This window comes from Drosophila guanche, unplaced genomic scaffold (genome assembly GCF_900245975.1).
Source record: "Drosophila guanche unplaced genomic scaffold, DGUA_6, whole genome shotgun sequence".
Taxonomy (NCBI): domain Eukaryota; kingdom Metazoa; phylum Arthropoda; class Insecta; order Diptera; family Drosophilidae; genus Drosophila; species Drosophila guanche.
In genome coordinates this window covers 6552675-6568426 of record NW_022995746.1, presented here as the reverse complement: position 1 = coordinate 6568426, position 15752 = coordinate 6552675, and the positions used below count along the sequence as shown (strand labels likewise).

Below are 15752 nucleotides of genomic sequence, written 5' to 3'. Positions count from 1 at the left end.
CAGTTTTGGTGAGCAAACAATCGAATTAGGCGCATATTCTACAGTTTGGTGACGACTAATCCATCGAGTGGATCTTTCCTTGAAATTTGAGTCTATACTTCTATACTAAGCATTTGATTCTCTGCCAGATGGCATCCTTAAACCATTTCTAAGTCATAACTAAGCTAAACACATATCTTAAGCTCGGGTTCGCACTCAAAAAATCCGTTTTCTGGCCACAATTCAAGTTAAAACCCAACTCGTAGTACTGGTGACCCCTCAAAATTGCTTCAACAGCTCAATTTTCTCTAGCTGCCAAATCTTTCACACGCAAAAACTCATGTCTGAGTACATATAAACTGCACCCCCTTCGGGTGACCACAAATCAAATGGAAACGTAAAGTGTTTCCCCTTCATTTCCATTTCCCGATTATTTCAACTTTCCCATCACTGCAATTAAAGTCCATTAGGCAATTTTATGACCAGTTTTGATTAGTGGTCGCGACGGTTGGCAGCTCGTGTCCCTACCATTTCATCAACCAAATGGTGACCCCGACCAAACTTTATTCAACCCTAAAGGCAGAGTTCGAGAGACAGGGAGAGTGAGAGTGAGACCCTCCACAGTCAACGTTGTGGTGACTGCTGGCATCTTCATAGCTGACTGGAGTCTGGGGTCCACTGCCCCAGACTGGTTATTGGGGGGGGTCGGTCTACTAACGCTGCTTGCCTCACCATTAGACTTGCCCCAGTTTGTGGCTGACTGCGATTCCTGGGTGACTTTTGCTTGGTTTTTATGAGTGCGTCGTTGCGCATTTATTTTTCCTAAGCTCTGAGCGGCCTAATTGAAAAAATGGTTTATTAAAATGGCATGCGATAAAGTCACCTGATGGCTGATGGGGGGGGAATGGGTTTGAATTTAGTGGGGCGCTGTTGCATAAGAAGCTGGACCCGCTCGGGAATCGCTGGGGCTGCATCTTTTGTTTCCCGTAATTCGTAATTTGTCGGACGTGGCAGGAGGTTCTGTCTATTGGGCCCACTCCCACACAATGGATTGACGCCCTGAGAGACAGAGAGCGAGCGATACCAATTATAAAAGCTGTGCACTGCGCTTGTTGGCCATAAATTCGCGTCTGCTTATCATTTTCCATAAACAAGTCTGGGTCCAAATGGGAGCCACCACGCCGACGAGGCCCAAAACTTATGCAATTCTCGCTGGTCTCCGCTCTGTGCGCAGTCTGCTGGTCTCGCCGTGGTAATGACAGGTGTTTGTAACTCGTTTGTGGCCTAACGGAGAGACCCAAAAAATAAATATTGTTTTGCCACAAGACCCAGTCAGAGTTAGACAATCGGCATAGGAATCGCCCCGAAACTGCTGGCTGCAGTTTGCAGCAGGGGGTCCGGGTCCGGGTCCGTGTCCAGTCGCCAACGCAGAAAGATATTTGCATTAATATAAAGCCCAAACCAATTTATGCCCCATAGCGGCAAGAAGCAGCTGCAATTGCAGCCAAGCCAAAAGAGGAGATGCAACCAAAGACGAGAATGGAGTTGGAGCTGGGAGTTGGTAGGGATCCATTCCCATTCCAGTGAAAGTGATCCTCCTGCGGTTTCGATCCATCCAGTCACTGGACACACTGAGCGTGGTTCTAGGCTTACAATTTCATTATCAAGACAATTTTCCATTTGTTTTTACTGTGGTCGAAGCCCCACCCCCAGGCAATGATGATGGATTTTGATTATGTTTCCGCTGAGAGTGCTGCGGTTTCAGCACTCGGGATGAGACAATAAAATTGATATTTGCGGTTCTTGTGGTTTCTGTCAGTGTGTGCCAGTGGAATGCTGCCGTCCAGTGTGGAGTTCCGTGGTTATTGAACCCCACAAAGTCAGTTGTTTGGCCTCGAGAGGGAGGCTGATTAGCCAGACAACATTTGTCATTGTTAGCGCGTAATTAACACACGCCCCGCGGAACAAACTAGAGAGTGAAAACAATCCTCCTGCCCAAACACCGCCCACCGCCATAAACATAAATCAGTGGGAAAAACTACACTGCCACAGGAGATGGCAGATATGCCCCTAAACTGCACGGTTTCGAGTGGCAACTTAATTGCAGGAGTTTGCATAATTCTGCCTAATGGCGGAAAGTATTTCAAATTCAAACATTGAAAAACACTTTGGGGCGAAATTCAATTTGCAACAGGCAGCACACACAGTGGACAGTGCAACATGCACCACAATCATAATTAATTTCGGTGCTTATCGCGCTTGGCCTGCTTCCGAGACCCACCACCTGCTGCACGGTCTCTCTCGCGCTCTCTCAAGCCAGCAAAAATCAACAAAATTGATATTTAAAATCGCATAAATCCCAACGAAAAATAAAGCGCTTGCGATCCACATGCGTTCCACAAAGCGCAGAGTCCGATATTGGGTTTGGAACCACTTTGGCAATTTGATTTATGCTGCCTCTTGGACTCCGACTCCGAGTTGCGGCGGTTGCCAGCTCAGACTCGGCTCCGACTGTGTGGCATGACTCCTGGGGTGTGTGGGTGCGTCGTTGGTCTGTAACTGGAAATTGGGCATTGCTTTAAATTACGCAAAGCCCAAAAACAAAGACAAAACTCAGGCAAAGAGCGAAGGCAAATCTGGCTGTGTGTTTGTTGAACTTTTGATTAACTTATTGGACACACACACACACACACACACACAGAGACAGAGACAGTGCCACAACAAGTACCGTTGCTTGCCACTTGTCCAGAGAGTTGTCGCTGCACTTTACTTGCCACATGTGTGCATTTATCAAGAGCCAAACCATAAAAAGTGAAACCAAAAACCAACGAAAGTGACCAAAAAAAATCAAATAAAATAAAACTTTGCGCCTAATTTATTAGAGCTACAAAATGGCAGGGCGAGGGGCACGGACTTTAGCTATTTATGTGGGTTTTGTGGCACTTTGTCATGCGGCAGCACTTGCCCCACGATCGAGTGAGGCCGATTTCCGGGAGCGCTGGCTGGACTCCTCCTCGCACACATTTCAATTTCTGTGCAAATATTTACACAATCTTCAATAAATTTATGCGCTCTTCTTCACATTTTCAATTTGTGGCAAGGCAGGCAGGCAGCACCTCCGGCTCCGCCGGCTTCGGCCCGGACTCCAGACTCCAGACTCCAACTCCATTTTCAGCCGCCAACTTTGGTTCAGAATTTATGCAAAAAAAATCGAAGGATGCATCGAAACGGTGATTGTTATTGGCCTAGAGAACGATTCCAACAGATCCACAGATCCAATGATTTTTTATGCCGCTGCTGCTGCCGTGTGGGCGGACGAAATCGAATTCAAATTCAAATTCGATACTCGCAGATCGTCGCATCGAGGCAACGGGCAGCCCAGTCAAGTCTGGGGTAGAGTCTAGGGCCTCGACGATTCTTATCAGCAGGCTTTTAGGCTAAAGGCTCTGCCAGATGGGATCTCTCTCTGTTGATCCACTTGGTGTGTGGCCTGCTGCAGCGATGGTGGTTTATGGTCAGCCACTTCACTTCAATCTATGGACAATTTCAGCCACTTTTGGCGCTAGTTCGGGGGAAAGTCAGTCGCCATTAGGCAGACAGCGTTTGACAGAGTTTTCCCAGACAGCTGCTTATGGCGCGAAAGAGCTTTCGCTTCGCCTTTTTGCAGCGGAAGTTGTGACAAGTTTTTGCTGGCTTTGGGTAGGCTTTGGGGTAGCCTAAAGTGTGACCAAAATGCCTGCTCTTCCACTTCCTTCGGCACGACAAAGTGTGACCAAATGGTTGATGAAGGAGTCTGGCAACTGTCTGGCTGCCCCGTCATCTCTTTCGCCAATTAGAATGTTATATTGCCCCAACCCGCGGACAGTTCTGGACTGTGCATGACTTCCTGTCGCTCTTGATTTCACTCGAGGTTCAAGGCGTGGGCGTGGACTCGTTAGGACGCTGCAGCAGCGGAGCGTGCATTCAGCTTAATTAGCAGTAGGAGCGGCAGCAGATGCTGCAGTGGGAACTGCAGTTTAATGAGGATGCGAGGGCCAGGCCATTGATTAGCGCCTCAGATTGTGCCTCACAAACAGGAACTGCCACAGAAACAGCAACAAAGATTCAGATGCAGATGCAGATTCAGTTCGAGTTCGTGAACTTTTGCAGCAAACGGACGCACATTCCACCAGCGAAAAAAAAGACTTTGAACAACTTTCTGTGTCTTATGCAACGATCCATCATCGGAGCAGGAGTCCGCGGCATGGGAGTTGCTGTTGCAGTTGGCAGGCGGGTGGTGGCTGGCTGTTGCAGCTGCAACTAGAAACACAAGAAACGCATTCGGCCAGAGCGAGGAGTCCCCTGTGCCTCTCCACCCCTCCTTTGCTCTATGCATTTTTTTTTCGTGGTTTGTTCGCATGTTTTTGGCTAGAGTCCAAGTCAAGTCCATGGCCAACGGCCAAATGTAAATCTCTCTCCGCCACCCCTCACGCATATATTGGTATGTTTTTTTGTTGCTGTTGTTTCTTGATTTATCAATAGATGGCCATAGCAGCAAGTCCCTCGGTGGTTGTTGTTGTTGTTGTTGGCGGCGGCGGCGGCGAAAGCAAAAGTCGAAGACGACGAGCCACGAGTTGAGGGAAAGGCGTGCGAGCGAGCGATTGCCTCAAAAGTTGAACCGTAAACGTAAACGTAAACGTAACCGTAACCCAGGGGAGGCAGCGACAGCTGGCAGGCGGAGGTAATGGGCATTGGCTAAGAAGACAGCTGCAAAAAAAAAATAGCTCCAACTGGCAGCAGGAGGAGGCAGGCCAAAGCACTGGCTGTGCCCCAGACGAAGCGGAGAAGCAAACATAAATCAAATGAAGGAAAATGTACAAGATAAATTTTTAAGCACACTTATTTAACACCTAACAACCTTGTTAGATGCATTTTGATGATGCACAGTCCCAGGACTCCAAGTGGGGCTTCGGCTTCGGCTGTGGCTCTGGCTCTGGCTCTGGCAGAGGTGGAGCAGCCGCAGAGCTGAGACCCCGAACAAGTCAGAAATCTATACCGGAAAATTAAAAATTCTTAATAACACGACAAGCGGACACAGCGGGGTCGGTGGTGCTGGGATGTGGAGCTGAAGCTGAAGCTGAAGCTGCTGCCTGGCTGAGGCCGTGAAACAACTGTTAGAATTGCTTTTTGGTGTTTTCTGATGATGCAACCAGCAGGAGTGTGCAAAAAACCCAAACAGAAATAGATCTTTCCCCCTGGGAATAAAACTTGGCTGCGTCTTAAATTATACAACGCTCTCTATATATCTTTTTCCAGACCATTTTCCAATCACCACGATTTATAGTCACCCTTTTGGCAGTTGAAATGGGCAACTTACAGCAAGGCTGCGCTTTAGTTAGTGATAAATACGATTTATTTTGTTCGAACTAATGAGAATTTGAGACTAATTCGAGTAAGAGTGAGGAAAAAGTGAGTAAAACTGCAGCTAAAGTGAGCAAAAGTGAAGCGCAACTGAGTAAAACTGATGCAAACAAAGAGGAATACAATTTGTATACCAAAATATTATTACCTTTTATCTATTCTTATAATTTCTTACATAAAAATGCCAAAAGCTGAAGACCAATCGTGGCAGAAACTTCATTAAAGCGGCGTTTTGTCCCTGCATTAATTTCTGTAAAATTCCCTCTAGTTCTTCAGCTCTTTCACTCCTTTCTCTCTCTCTCGCACTGTTCTACTCACATAATTCTAAATCTTGTGTGTGTGCCCTGTGCATCTTTCAGTAAAATAATTTATAATAAAAATTGCAATAAATATTGAGGAGCCCTGATAAGGCGTCAACATAAATCAGCAGCAAGAAGGGGCCGCGGCAAGACCAAGAGCAGAAAAGGAAGGGGGCACAGCGGTTTTTATAGAGAGATGAGAGCCCGTGACTAATCAACGCCGCAAAAGTGTGAAATCTTCACACGCCGCAAACATCCTCAGCAGCAGCTCCAGACCCAGCTGCAGTCCCAGACCCAAACCCCCTTCGACATATCCAAAAGGGAATGCCAGAGCGTAAATGTCTTTATAACTAAATCGATACCCATTAAAGGGAGGAAGGAAAGGGGTCTGGTACGAGGCACAAAGATTTCCACAGAAAGTTACAGAAAACCGCAAACAATTTCACGCTTTCTGACGCCCCCACATGATGATGTTTCATGCAACAATTTCTTACATTTCGAACTCCAATCTGACATTCGTTTTTCGCACTCAACGGCTGTTTGGGTTTGGTGATTGAGAATTGAGTTTTGAGTCGTGTTTAGAGGCAGCCAAAAACGTTGAGGCACTGCCGGCACGTAGCCATTTCTCATAGCAACGCGGCATGGACCCGGGCCAGGTCTAAATCATTCACAGCTGCCGGAAATTGCATAAAAAATACGAGTACGAGTGCGAGTGCGAGTGCGAGCTGCATGCTGCGAACGTCTCGTCGTCTCGTCGTCTTATCAGAGTGTTGGCTGTGGTCTCTCGGACTCACAGAGCCGCACAGAGCCTCTCATTCGCTCTGTGATAATCCCTGGCAGCAGAGACACGACCGACATTTTGGCCAAGTTCTATTAGCCACGTCCCAGCCCCCTCTTTGTCTCTTCCCCTGCTCGTTTGCACAAGTGTTAATCAAACTTTAACCACAAACATCCGCATGGCAGCCATGGTCCATGGCTGTGGCTGTTAACGTTCTTCTCTCTTATGGCAATCATCTTCCTCATCCATGCTCTGGCATTGTCTCCACTCCGATCCACTCCCTGCTCGTTTTTGGGGTTTATTTTTCTGTACGTTAAATAAGGTAATTGAATGAAATTACTTTTGACAGCTTATTTGCATACATCAACAGCAAGCAGCAGCAGCAGCAGCACCGCAGAAGTATCTTCTGGCTGGTAGCTTGTTAGCCCCATAATTGGTCATTGAATGCTCCTCTGGCATATGCCCCCAGCCACCAGCCACCAGCCACCAGATCTCCAGACTCCACCAAAAGAGCGTGTGAGAAATGCTGCGTCGCTGACAAAGATGAATAACTCGAGAGCCAGCGAGCGAGAGACTTCTGTTTGCTTTTTATTTTGGGTTTCGGAAGATGTCACTGGATGGTTTTTTTCTTGCTGATTTGATTTGCCTTTCACTGGCAGCAGCTGCTGCTGGTCTGCTCTGCCTTTTATCATTTCCCGATCCCATTTCGGGCTAACCATTTCGTGTGGGCGTGCATTCATTTAGTTCCTTCAACGCTCGAGGTTCTGGGTTCTGGGTTCTCGCTTTTTTTTACAGAACTTCCATGTTGTTGACAGATAAAATTGCCAATCTGCTGGGCTGACGACAGTCCTCAGTTCTCCAGTCTGCAGTCCCTCAGCCTCAAGCCTTTGGCGACAATTTCACTCGCGGGTTAAACGAGTTTAAGCTGCCGCAGCAGCAGCCTGAAACTCTAAGCTTAATGAAAGTCTTTAGTCGCAGGAGCCCGCCAACAATCTAAGCAGATCTACAGACCGCAGACAGCAGCCTCCAGCCAGAGTCCCATTCCCATTCCCATTCCCGGAGGCTGTGCTGTTGCTGCCTTTTGGCTTACAAAAAGTGTAATTAGCGCTGGAAATGCAACGTGCAACGTTCAGTGAGAGAGAGAGAGAGAGAGAGAGAGAGCGCGGGGCATACACGTTTCGCTTTAAATGCATATCAGAAGTGGAAGCCAAACCGAAACCGAAACGAAGGGAAGCGAACGCTTTGAGGGAATCACTCTGTTCCGAGTCTCTGTTCCAGCTCTGCTGCCTCGTTTCTTTGCCTATTTAAAGTGAAATAATGACAGTTTTAATTGCTGATTTGCTGTTTAGTTGTTCGTTGGCGTCAAAATCCAACGATGGCCCCCGCTCTTCGTGCTATTTATAGGGTCGGAGCCAGAGCCAGAGCCAGTCCCAGAGCTCGAAGACAGAATGCAAATGTCGATTACGCAAAATGCCAACTAATTGGCAGCCATTAAACGGGGTCATTGATCCCCCTCACAGCGCCGTTTAAAGTCGCAATCTGTGATTCATTTCAGTAGCGGGAGTCGGGAGTCTTGGCCCTCGGGCTGTCCAGTAGTCGCCAGAGTCCGGCAGGAGAGTCTTTCCTGCTTGACCCAAAAGAGCGATCCAAGCCGAAAAAAAAAAGAACTTAAGTTGACACATCGCCCGATACGCTCGATCCGATTCATGATGATCCGCCTGGGGGCAACTCGCAGCATATTCCGAGCATAACAAATTGCCAAATTAAGCTCCAGAAAAAATAAGGAGCCTGCGGAGGCGCAGATAAATCCCCAGCAAGGCGCTGGGCTGTAAATCAAATTAAAATTTTTGACAACTTCATTTGTAATGAAAGGAAGGGAGAGGCAGAACGAGAGTTTCGTTTACCAAAGAAAGGATCGGGAAAAGTTCCTCCGAAAGTGGTAAAATATTCAAGCATTTTTGGGCACATTTTTATGCATAAAATTATAGTTTAAAAACAGTTAACTTATTCCTACTCAAAGTCTACCCATTATCCCACCAATTCCTAATCATTAAATCCCACTTTTACCTCTTTCAGGTCTCCGCCAGCGACCCGGATTGCGGTGTCAATGCCATGGTCAACTACACTTTGGGCGAGGGCTTCAAGCACCTCACGGAGTTCGAAGTGCGCTCCGCCTCGGGTGAAATATGCATAGCCGGGGAGCTGGACTTTGAGCGCAGGAGCAGCTACGAGTTTCCCGTGCTGGCCACCGATCGTGGTGGACTGAGCACCACGGCCATGATCAAGATGCAGCTGACGGATGTGAATGACAATCGTCCGGTGTTCTATCCGCGGGAGTACAATGTGTCGCTGAAGGAGTCGCCGCAGCAGACGCAGCCTCCAGCTGTGAGCATACCTGTGGTGGCTGTGGTGGCCACCGATTCGGATTCGGGCAGCTTCGGCCAGGTCTCGTATCGCATTGTGGCCGGCAATGAGGCGGGCATTTTCCGCATCGATCGCTCCTCCGGGGAGATCTTCGTCACACGTCCCGACTCGCTCTCCGTGCGCACACAGCCGATGCACATGCTCAACATTTCGGCCACCGATGGTGGTGGTCTGCGGACCAGCTACGATGCCGTTGTCTTTCTCAGCATCATCGATGCCCTGCAACGGCCACCGATCTTTGAGAAGGCGCGCTACAACTACTACGTCAAGGAGGATATTCCGCGTGGCACAGTCGTTGGCTCTGTGATAGCCACAAGCGGCGATACCGGTGAGTGCTCCTGCCCCTGCCCCCTGCCCCCTGCCTGCTTCTTGGATTCTTTTGGTGGAACGCATTCATTAGTTCAGTGAGCTGGAAACCAAAATATGCGCATATGATGGACGGACAGGCAGACGGACGGACGGACGGACGGTGCCTAACGGACAGCGGCAGGCACAAGAATTAAAATAAAATTTGTAAAGGCAACGAAAAGAGAAGAGCGGTAGAAGAGTGTCCAATCCGAAGGTGGAAATACACTGTCAGAATTTATGGAGATGGAGCTGAGGGATTTCTACATATATCAGATATATAGATGTCCGATTTGCATGAAACTTTGGGAGCTGATGTGAAACATTTAGTTGCAGCTTTGTATAAAGTTTCATTGAAATATCTGCAGAAAAACATATTTTTTCGATGCAAAAATGCATCAAAATCTCATTATATTTCCTTAAATGGTCTTCAAATTTCTGTGAATCTTGTTAGACTCCTTTGTGGATGTGCTAGCTTACATTATCCAAAGTTTTATAGAAATTACCATCGTTTTTCCCATTAATTGCTTCCTGCTACAGGGCAGGATTCGTAATTATTAATTGAACCTCCTTTGAACTCTCGAAAATCATTGAATTTTCATTAATGATGAAGTTTATTTTCATGTTTAGTGTTTTAAAAATAGTTCCGTATATTCCCAACGTAAGTAATTCTGAAAAATGGCTGAACTATTTTTGTATCAATTTCCCATAAACTTCTGCACATATTTTCCATACCCTCTGCCATGGGTAGAGTATCCCACACGAATCCATACAGACACAGCCTGAAAGCAAAGAACATGCAACCCAAGTGGAGGTCTTTTAGGGTACCGTTTCGTCTCCCTCCCTCTCTACCTCCCTCTCTTTCTCCTCTTTCTTTTGTGCCACAAAGCAAAAGCAAAACACTTCAAACGCAAATTTCGGCAGAAATCTGCACCCATCAACGGACTCGAACTCGTCATTGAGCAGCCTCGAACTGAATCCGAAAGACTCGGGGAAAAAAATAACCAAAAGGCCTCACGAAATACAAGGGCCAAGTGGAGAGAGCCAGGGAACGGAGACGATGGCTATGCAAAAATGATTTTGCTGTTTAATTTGCTGCTGCTTGTGCACTTCCTTTCATGCCCAAATGTGCCCCAATGGCCCATGCTCCATGCTCCTCCATCCTACCTCTCTCTCTCTCTCTCTCTCTGCCTCATGTGTCAATCTCTTGTGTTCGATTCTGCTGCTTCTATTGTTCCTGCAACTCATTGCGAGGCCTTTGTTCGGCTTCGGCTTGCAGCTCTTTGAATTGCTTTTAATGAGCAGCGGCGGCGGCAGTCTCCTAATTTCACAAAAGTTCCTTCAACTCAAACTCAAATATCTTTTCTCTTTTCAGCCCAACGAAGTCCCGTGCGCTACTCCATATACTCTGGCGATCCCGATGGTTACTTCAGCATCGAGGGCAGCTCCGGCAACATCAGGATTGCACGTCCATTGGATCACGAGGCCAAGGCACAGGTGCTGCTGAATATCCAAGCCACGCTTGGGGAACCTCCTGTCTATGGCCACACTCAAGTGAACATCGAAGTGGAGGACGTGAACGACAATGCGCCGGAGTTCGAGGCGAGTCTGGTGCGCATCTCAGTGCCGGAGAACGCCGATCTGGGCACACCGCTCTATGCAGCCCACGCACACGACAAGGACTCCGGCAGCAGCGGACAAGTGACCTACAGCCTGGCCCGCGAGAAGCAACTCTTTGCCATAGATCCACGCTCGGGGCATTTGGTGTTGTCGCAGCATTTGGATTATGAGTCCTCGCAGCGGCACTCGCTGATTGTCACTGCCACGGATGGTGGCGTGCCGCCGCTGGCCACCAATTTGACGATACTGGTGGATGTGCAGGATGTCAATGACAATCCGCCGGTGTTTGAGCGTGAGGAGTATGCCGTGAATGTGTCCGAATCGCGCGCCGTGAACTCGCAGGTAAGAAGGAGCAGGGACAGCGAGAGGTCTAGCGAGAGGGCCAGCGAGAGGGCCAACGAAAGGTCCAACGAGAGGGCCAGGAATCAGGGCTAGGTGCTCGTTCTCTGCTCTCTTTTTTATTAGCGAATAAATTTGCGTAATGCAAACTAAATGCCCAGCATAAATTTCATGAACAGGCCACTAAAAGTCACGCTTTGGCAACGGTTTTGGGACGGCCAGCGCCCGTCATATCTTGTTTAAAAATATCTCTCAACACCCAGGAGAAATGCTCCAGAGCGAGCCACGCCAGAGATTGCCACTTCGCTCAGCTCGAACTAGTTTTTGATCATAAAATCAGTTCATATCTTTGGCATCTGCGGAAACTCGTTCGCGGCTGGGAATGCTCCATTCCTCCAGAGAGCGGGCGAACGAGCGACCGAGTGATTGATGTGGGGCCCCTCCTTAAGAATCTACTAACTGGCTTTTGTCTTCTTGCATTTGCAGGTTGTTCAGGTGAATGCCACAGATCTGGATACGGGCAACAATGCGAGGATTACCTATCGCATTGTGGATGCTGGCGCGGACAATGCCACAGTCGCTCCTGGTGTTGCCTCCTCCTCCGATGTGGCACTGCACTTTGGCATCTTCCCCAACTCGGGCTGGATCTACCTTCGGGCACCCTTGGATCGGGAGACGCGTGATCGCTACCAGCTTGTGGTCCTGGCCACGGACAACGGCACACCCGCAGCTCATGCCAGGACACGCGTTGTGGTTCGTGTCCTCGATGCCAACGACAATGATCCGCTCTTCCAGCGAGCCCAATACGAGTTCCGCATCGAGGAGAATCTGCGCCGTGGCTCTGTTGTGGGTGTGGTAACGGCCAGGGATCTGGATCTCGGGGAGAATGCTGCCATACGTTATAGTCTGCTGCCCGCAAACAGCAGCTTTCAGGTGCATCCCGTCACAGGTGAGCATTGCGTCTTCCTTTGGCCATAAATTACGGCAGGGGGGAACAACTCACTCAACGTTCCTGCGGCTGTGCTCCTGCGACGGTGGCGGTGGCGGTTGCGGTGGCAACTGTCAAGCCAACAGCCATGACCCACGGTCATTCATTACTGCTCCTCAAAGGCAGGCCAACAGGCAGGCAGCCAGCAGCCAGCAGCCAGCAGCTCCACTCTCTTGAATGTCGCTCTGGCTCATAGATCAAACAGGAAAACCTGTTCCCTCGTTCCTCGATGTGGCAAGCGATAAAATGCGATCTCTTTGCGATATGCTGGCACGGCGGCAGCTGATGCTCGAGATGTGGCCATGGGAGCAGCAGCCTCTGCCTGTATACCGCATGACCATTAGTGTTTGAGCAACAACAGTTTTAACGCTGTCAGCTCATCCGTCAATGGAATATCATTGGGTTGACATCCACAAGCCACTGCGTGTCCGCTTTGGGGCGAATCTCTCTCTCCCCGCCTGATCCTCTGCCGATCTTTGTGGCTCATTTAAATTAAATATGGAAATCTCTTTTGAGTCTCTCGTGCAGCTAATCCTTGCAGGCTGCTCGTTGCTTGTCCAACTGGTTTACCGCTTGCATATTAATCATCAACGACCCAGTTAGGACACCTCTAACCAGAAACGAGGCAGAGACAGACGTGCCACGTGCTGGCTTGGCAGTTTATCAGTGCGAAATATTGGGGCAGAGTTTGGGCAATTTTAAAGCATTATTTTTGGAGATCTTTCGTGTGATTCTCTCTGCATATTTCCCATACATACTCCTCCGTTTGTAATGAAAGTTCACAATTGCAGCTGCCATTACGCTGGAATATCAGTTTGCAGTGCTCCGATTTTGATGGAATTTTAGAGCTTAGTTTGGGGAACTTTGAGTGACATTTCGTGGGATAAGATTCATCCCAAATGCAACATATTACCTGTATACATATTGTTCCCAGTGGTATGAAAGCTTAGAGAATATTTAAGGGCACTTTAAAGTATCATTTGTATGGGATTTCGTGGGATTAACTTTTTCAACTTTTACGCTAGAAAATTAGTAAATAGTCCTCCGATTGAGGTGCAACTTTAGCTAATATTTGAGGGAACATTTGGAACACATTTGTGTGGAATTTCGTTGGAATGTCTTGAACCTAAATGCATTATATTTTCATTAAGTATTCCCCCAATTGTGCTGAAACTTCACAGAGTTCTCTATAGTGGAACAATCTTTATTAATCCTCCGTTTCCTTATATTTATTTCAACCAATTTTATATGAAATCTCCCACAAACTCTTCTAATAATTACTCCCCAGTTCCACTTGCCACTTCCATTCCCGTTTCCCGCCGCTCATCAATCATATTTTGCGACCCAGTTTGTGCTCACACATCCCCTCTCTCCCCTCTTCTTTTCACAGGTGAAATCACAACGCGAGAGCCACTCGATCGGGAGCTGCGTGAGCTGTACGATCTGGTGGTGGAGGCGCGCGATCAGGGCATGCCCGTGCGCAGTGCCCGTGTGCCGGTGCGCGTGCACGTGAGCGATGTGAATGACAATGCGCCGGAGATAGCCGACCCGCAGGAGGATGTGGTGAGTGTGCGGGAGGAGCAGCCACCCGGCACAGAGGTGGTGCGCATCCGGGCCATCGACCGTGATCACGGCCAGAATGCATCCATCACCTACTCGATCGTGAAGGGTCGCGACTCGGATGGTCATGGCTTGTTCAGCATCGATGCCGCCACGGGCGTGATTCGCACACGGGTTGTGCTCGATCACGAGGAGCGCAGCATCTACCGGCTGGGTGTGGCAGCCACGGACGGTGGCCAGCCGCCCAAAGAGACGCTGCGAATGCTGCGCGTCGAGGTGCTGGATCTCAACGACAATCGGCCGACATTCACCAGCTCCAGTCTGGTCTTCAGGGTGAGTACCAGCCACAGAGATTTATGCGCTACCTTCTGCTTCTGCTTTTCCTGGAAAACTTTTGTCCATTTGACGCTTCTAGTTTTACACCAAGGAAACTCCAGCTCGTTGTGGTCTGGTCTGGTCGTGAGTTGCGCGTTTGTCGCCTGCCTTTTGTGTCCTCAAACTCGGATGATTTGTGGCGCGCAGTTTCGCTCTCTCTCTCTCTCTCTCTCTGTCACGTGACAATGGCCAAGAACACGACTCCATGCTAGGAAGCAGATGTCAGAGACGTGGGAAGTGTCGCGATTTGCATGCAGCAAGAGCAAAACCATGGGAAGGAGTCTGCTGCTCCTCCTCCACGCGTAATTGTCACTGTGGACTGTGACAAGGGCCAGTCTCCGGCCTATTAAGTGCGATTCGAGACGTCAGTTGTAGCCACAGAGAGAGAGAGCCGCCGCGGCTCGCCTGCTTAGATTTTGGCATCTCCTTGTTCCGCGTGGAGTGCAACGGAGAACCCTTTAACATTTTTATCACGTTCGATTCGCACATGTTTTGCATACCCCGCGCCACATCACTCTTGACTCTTGAGTCCCCAGGCCCACTCCCAAGTCTCCTCCAAGCGCCCCTCTCTCTACCAGTGTTGAGGACTGGGACGCTTTGACATGCATTTAATTGCCTCTCGAGAGCCGGTTCAGGTCGGGACCTCGTCTTCCCTTAAATCCGCTTCGGCCACAATTAAAATTGACACATTTCGTTGCGTCGTCGTTTGTCGGCGCTGCGCCTTTGATTTCCCCTCGTTGTTGCATTCCTGCGCCTTTGTTCTTTGCGTTGGCGTTGCACCACCACAAGCGGCGGAGCGAGCCCAGGCTTTGGGTTCCCCCGGAGCAGAGATGATGCCAATTACTCAGCCGACGGATTGCCACAAATAAATCCAATGTAATTAAGCAATTCCCCGCCTCAACCCGCTGCCCTTTCATCGTTCGACTGCTAGCCCAGAGGGCGACCACAAAATTGGGTTTACATTTTTGTTTTTGCTGCAGAATTTGCTGCAGTGGCATAAAAGCGCACAACAAATCATGCGCCCATTTTGTGGCAATTGTGTGCATCATTTTACCTCACCCCACCCCCCCGCTAGTCGCTAGTTTTACGTATTTTTTGGGTATCCTTTTTGGGGCCTAAAAAAAGCGTCTTCCCTGCCTCCTTCTTGACTTTGCTGCTTTGAGTAGCAGCCAGGCAACTGCGTAATCTTGGCGGGACATAAATCTCGTGACTGTCATTTTTGTGTCTCCATTTTGGCGACCCAACAACCAAACAACACACACAGCAGAATATACGCAATGATTTTTTGAGGTTTTTTATGAAAAAAGACACACACAGAGAGGCCTCAAAAACCCAAAGACAACAGCAGACAGTGGAGAACCTTTTATGTTTTTCATATACAATAATACCCTTTTGAGATATATACACTGCCAAAGGAGGGTATGGGGAATTCTGAGAGGCATATGCGGCTCCTTAGTTATTATAAGTAAAATGTGCAAAAATGTAACTCGCTTCATGCAGGAATTTCTTTCTGTAAGCCGCTCTTCAGAAGTCTTGATCATTGCCTAATTACATCCTTCCTTCAGTCTGTTTAAGTTACTTATAATTTCTATAAATTGTTCTGTACTTTAGTTACAGTTTGGCACAAGTTACACTGCTCTTTGCT

General features: G+C 48.6%; 1 protein-coding gene across 1 annotated transcript in view; it reads left to right on the top strand.

The window, feature by feature from the left end:
• The window catches only part of LOC117581727 (protein dachsous), a 72165-nt gene that overhangs the window by 44309 nt on the left and 12104 nt on the right, over positions 1-15752 (top strand). The window contains exons 3-6 of the mRNA XM_034269107.1: positions 8533-9208; positions 10601-11187; positions 11671-12133; positions 13563-14065. Of these exons, the coding sequence (XP_034124998.1) occupies positions 8533-9208; positions 10601-11187; positions 11671-12133; positions 13563-14065 (2229 nt within the window). The remainder of the gene's footprint in view (positions 1-8532; positions 9209-10600; positions 11188-11670; positions 12134-13562; positions 14066-15752) is intronic.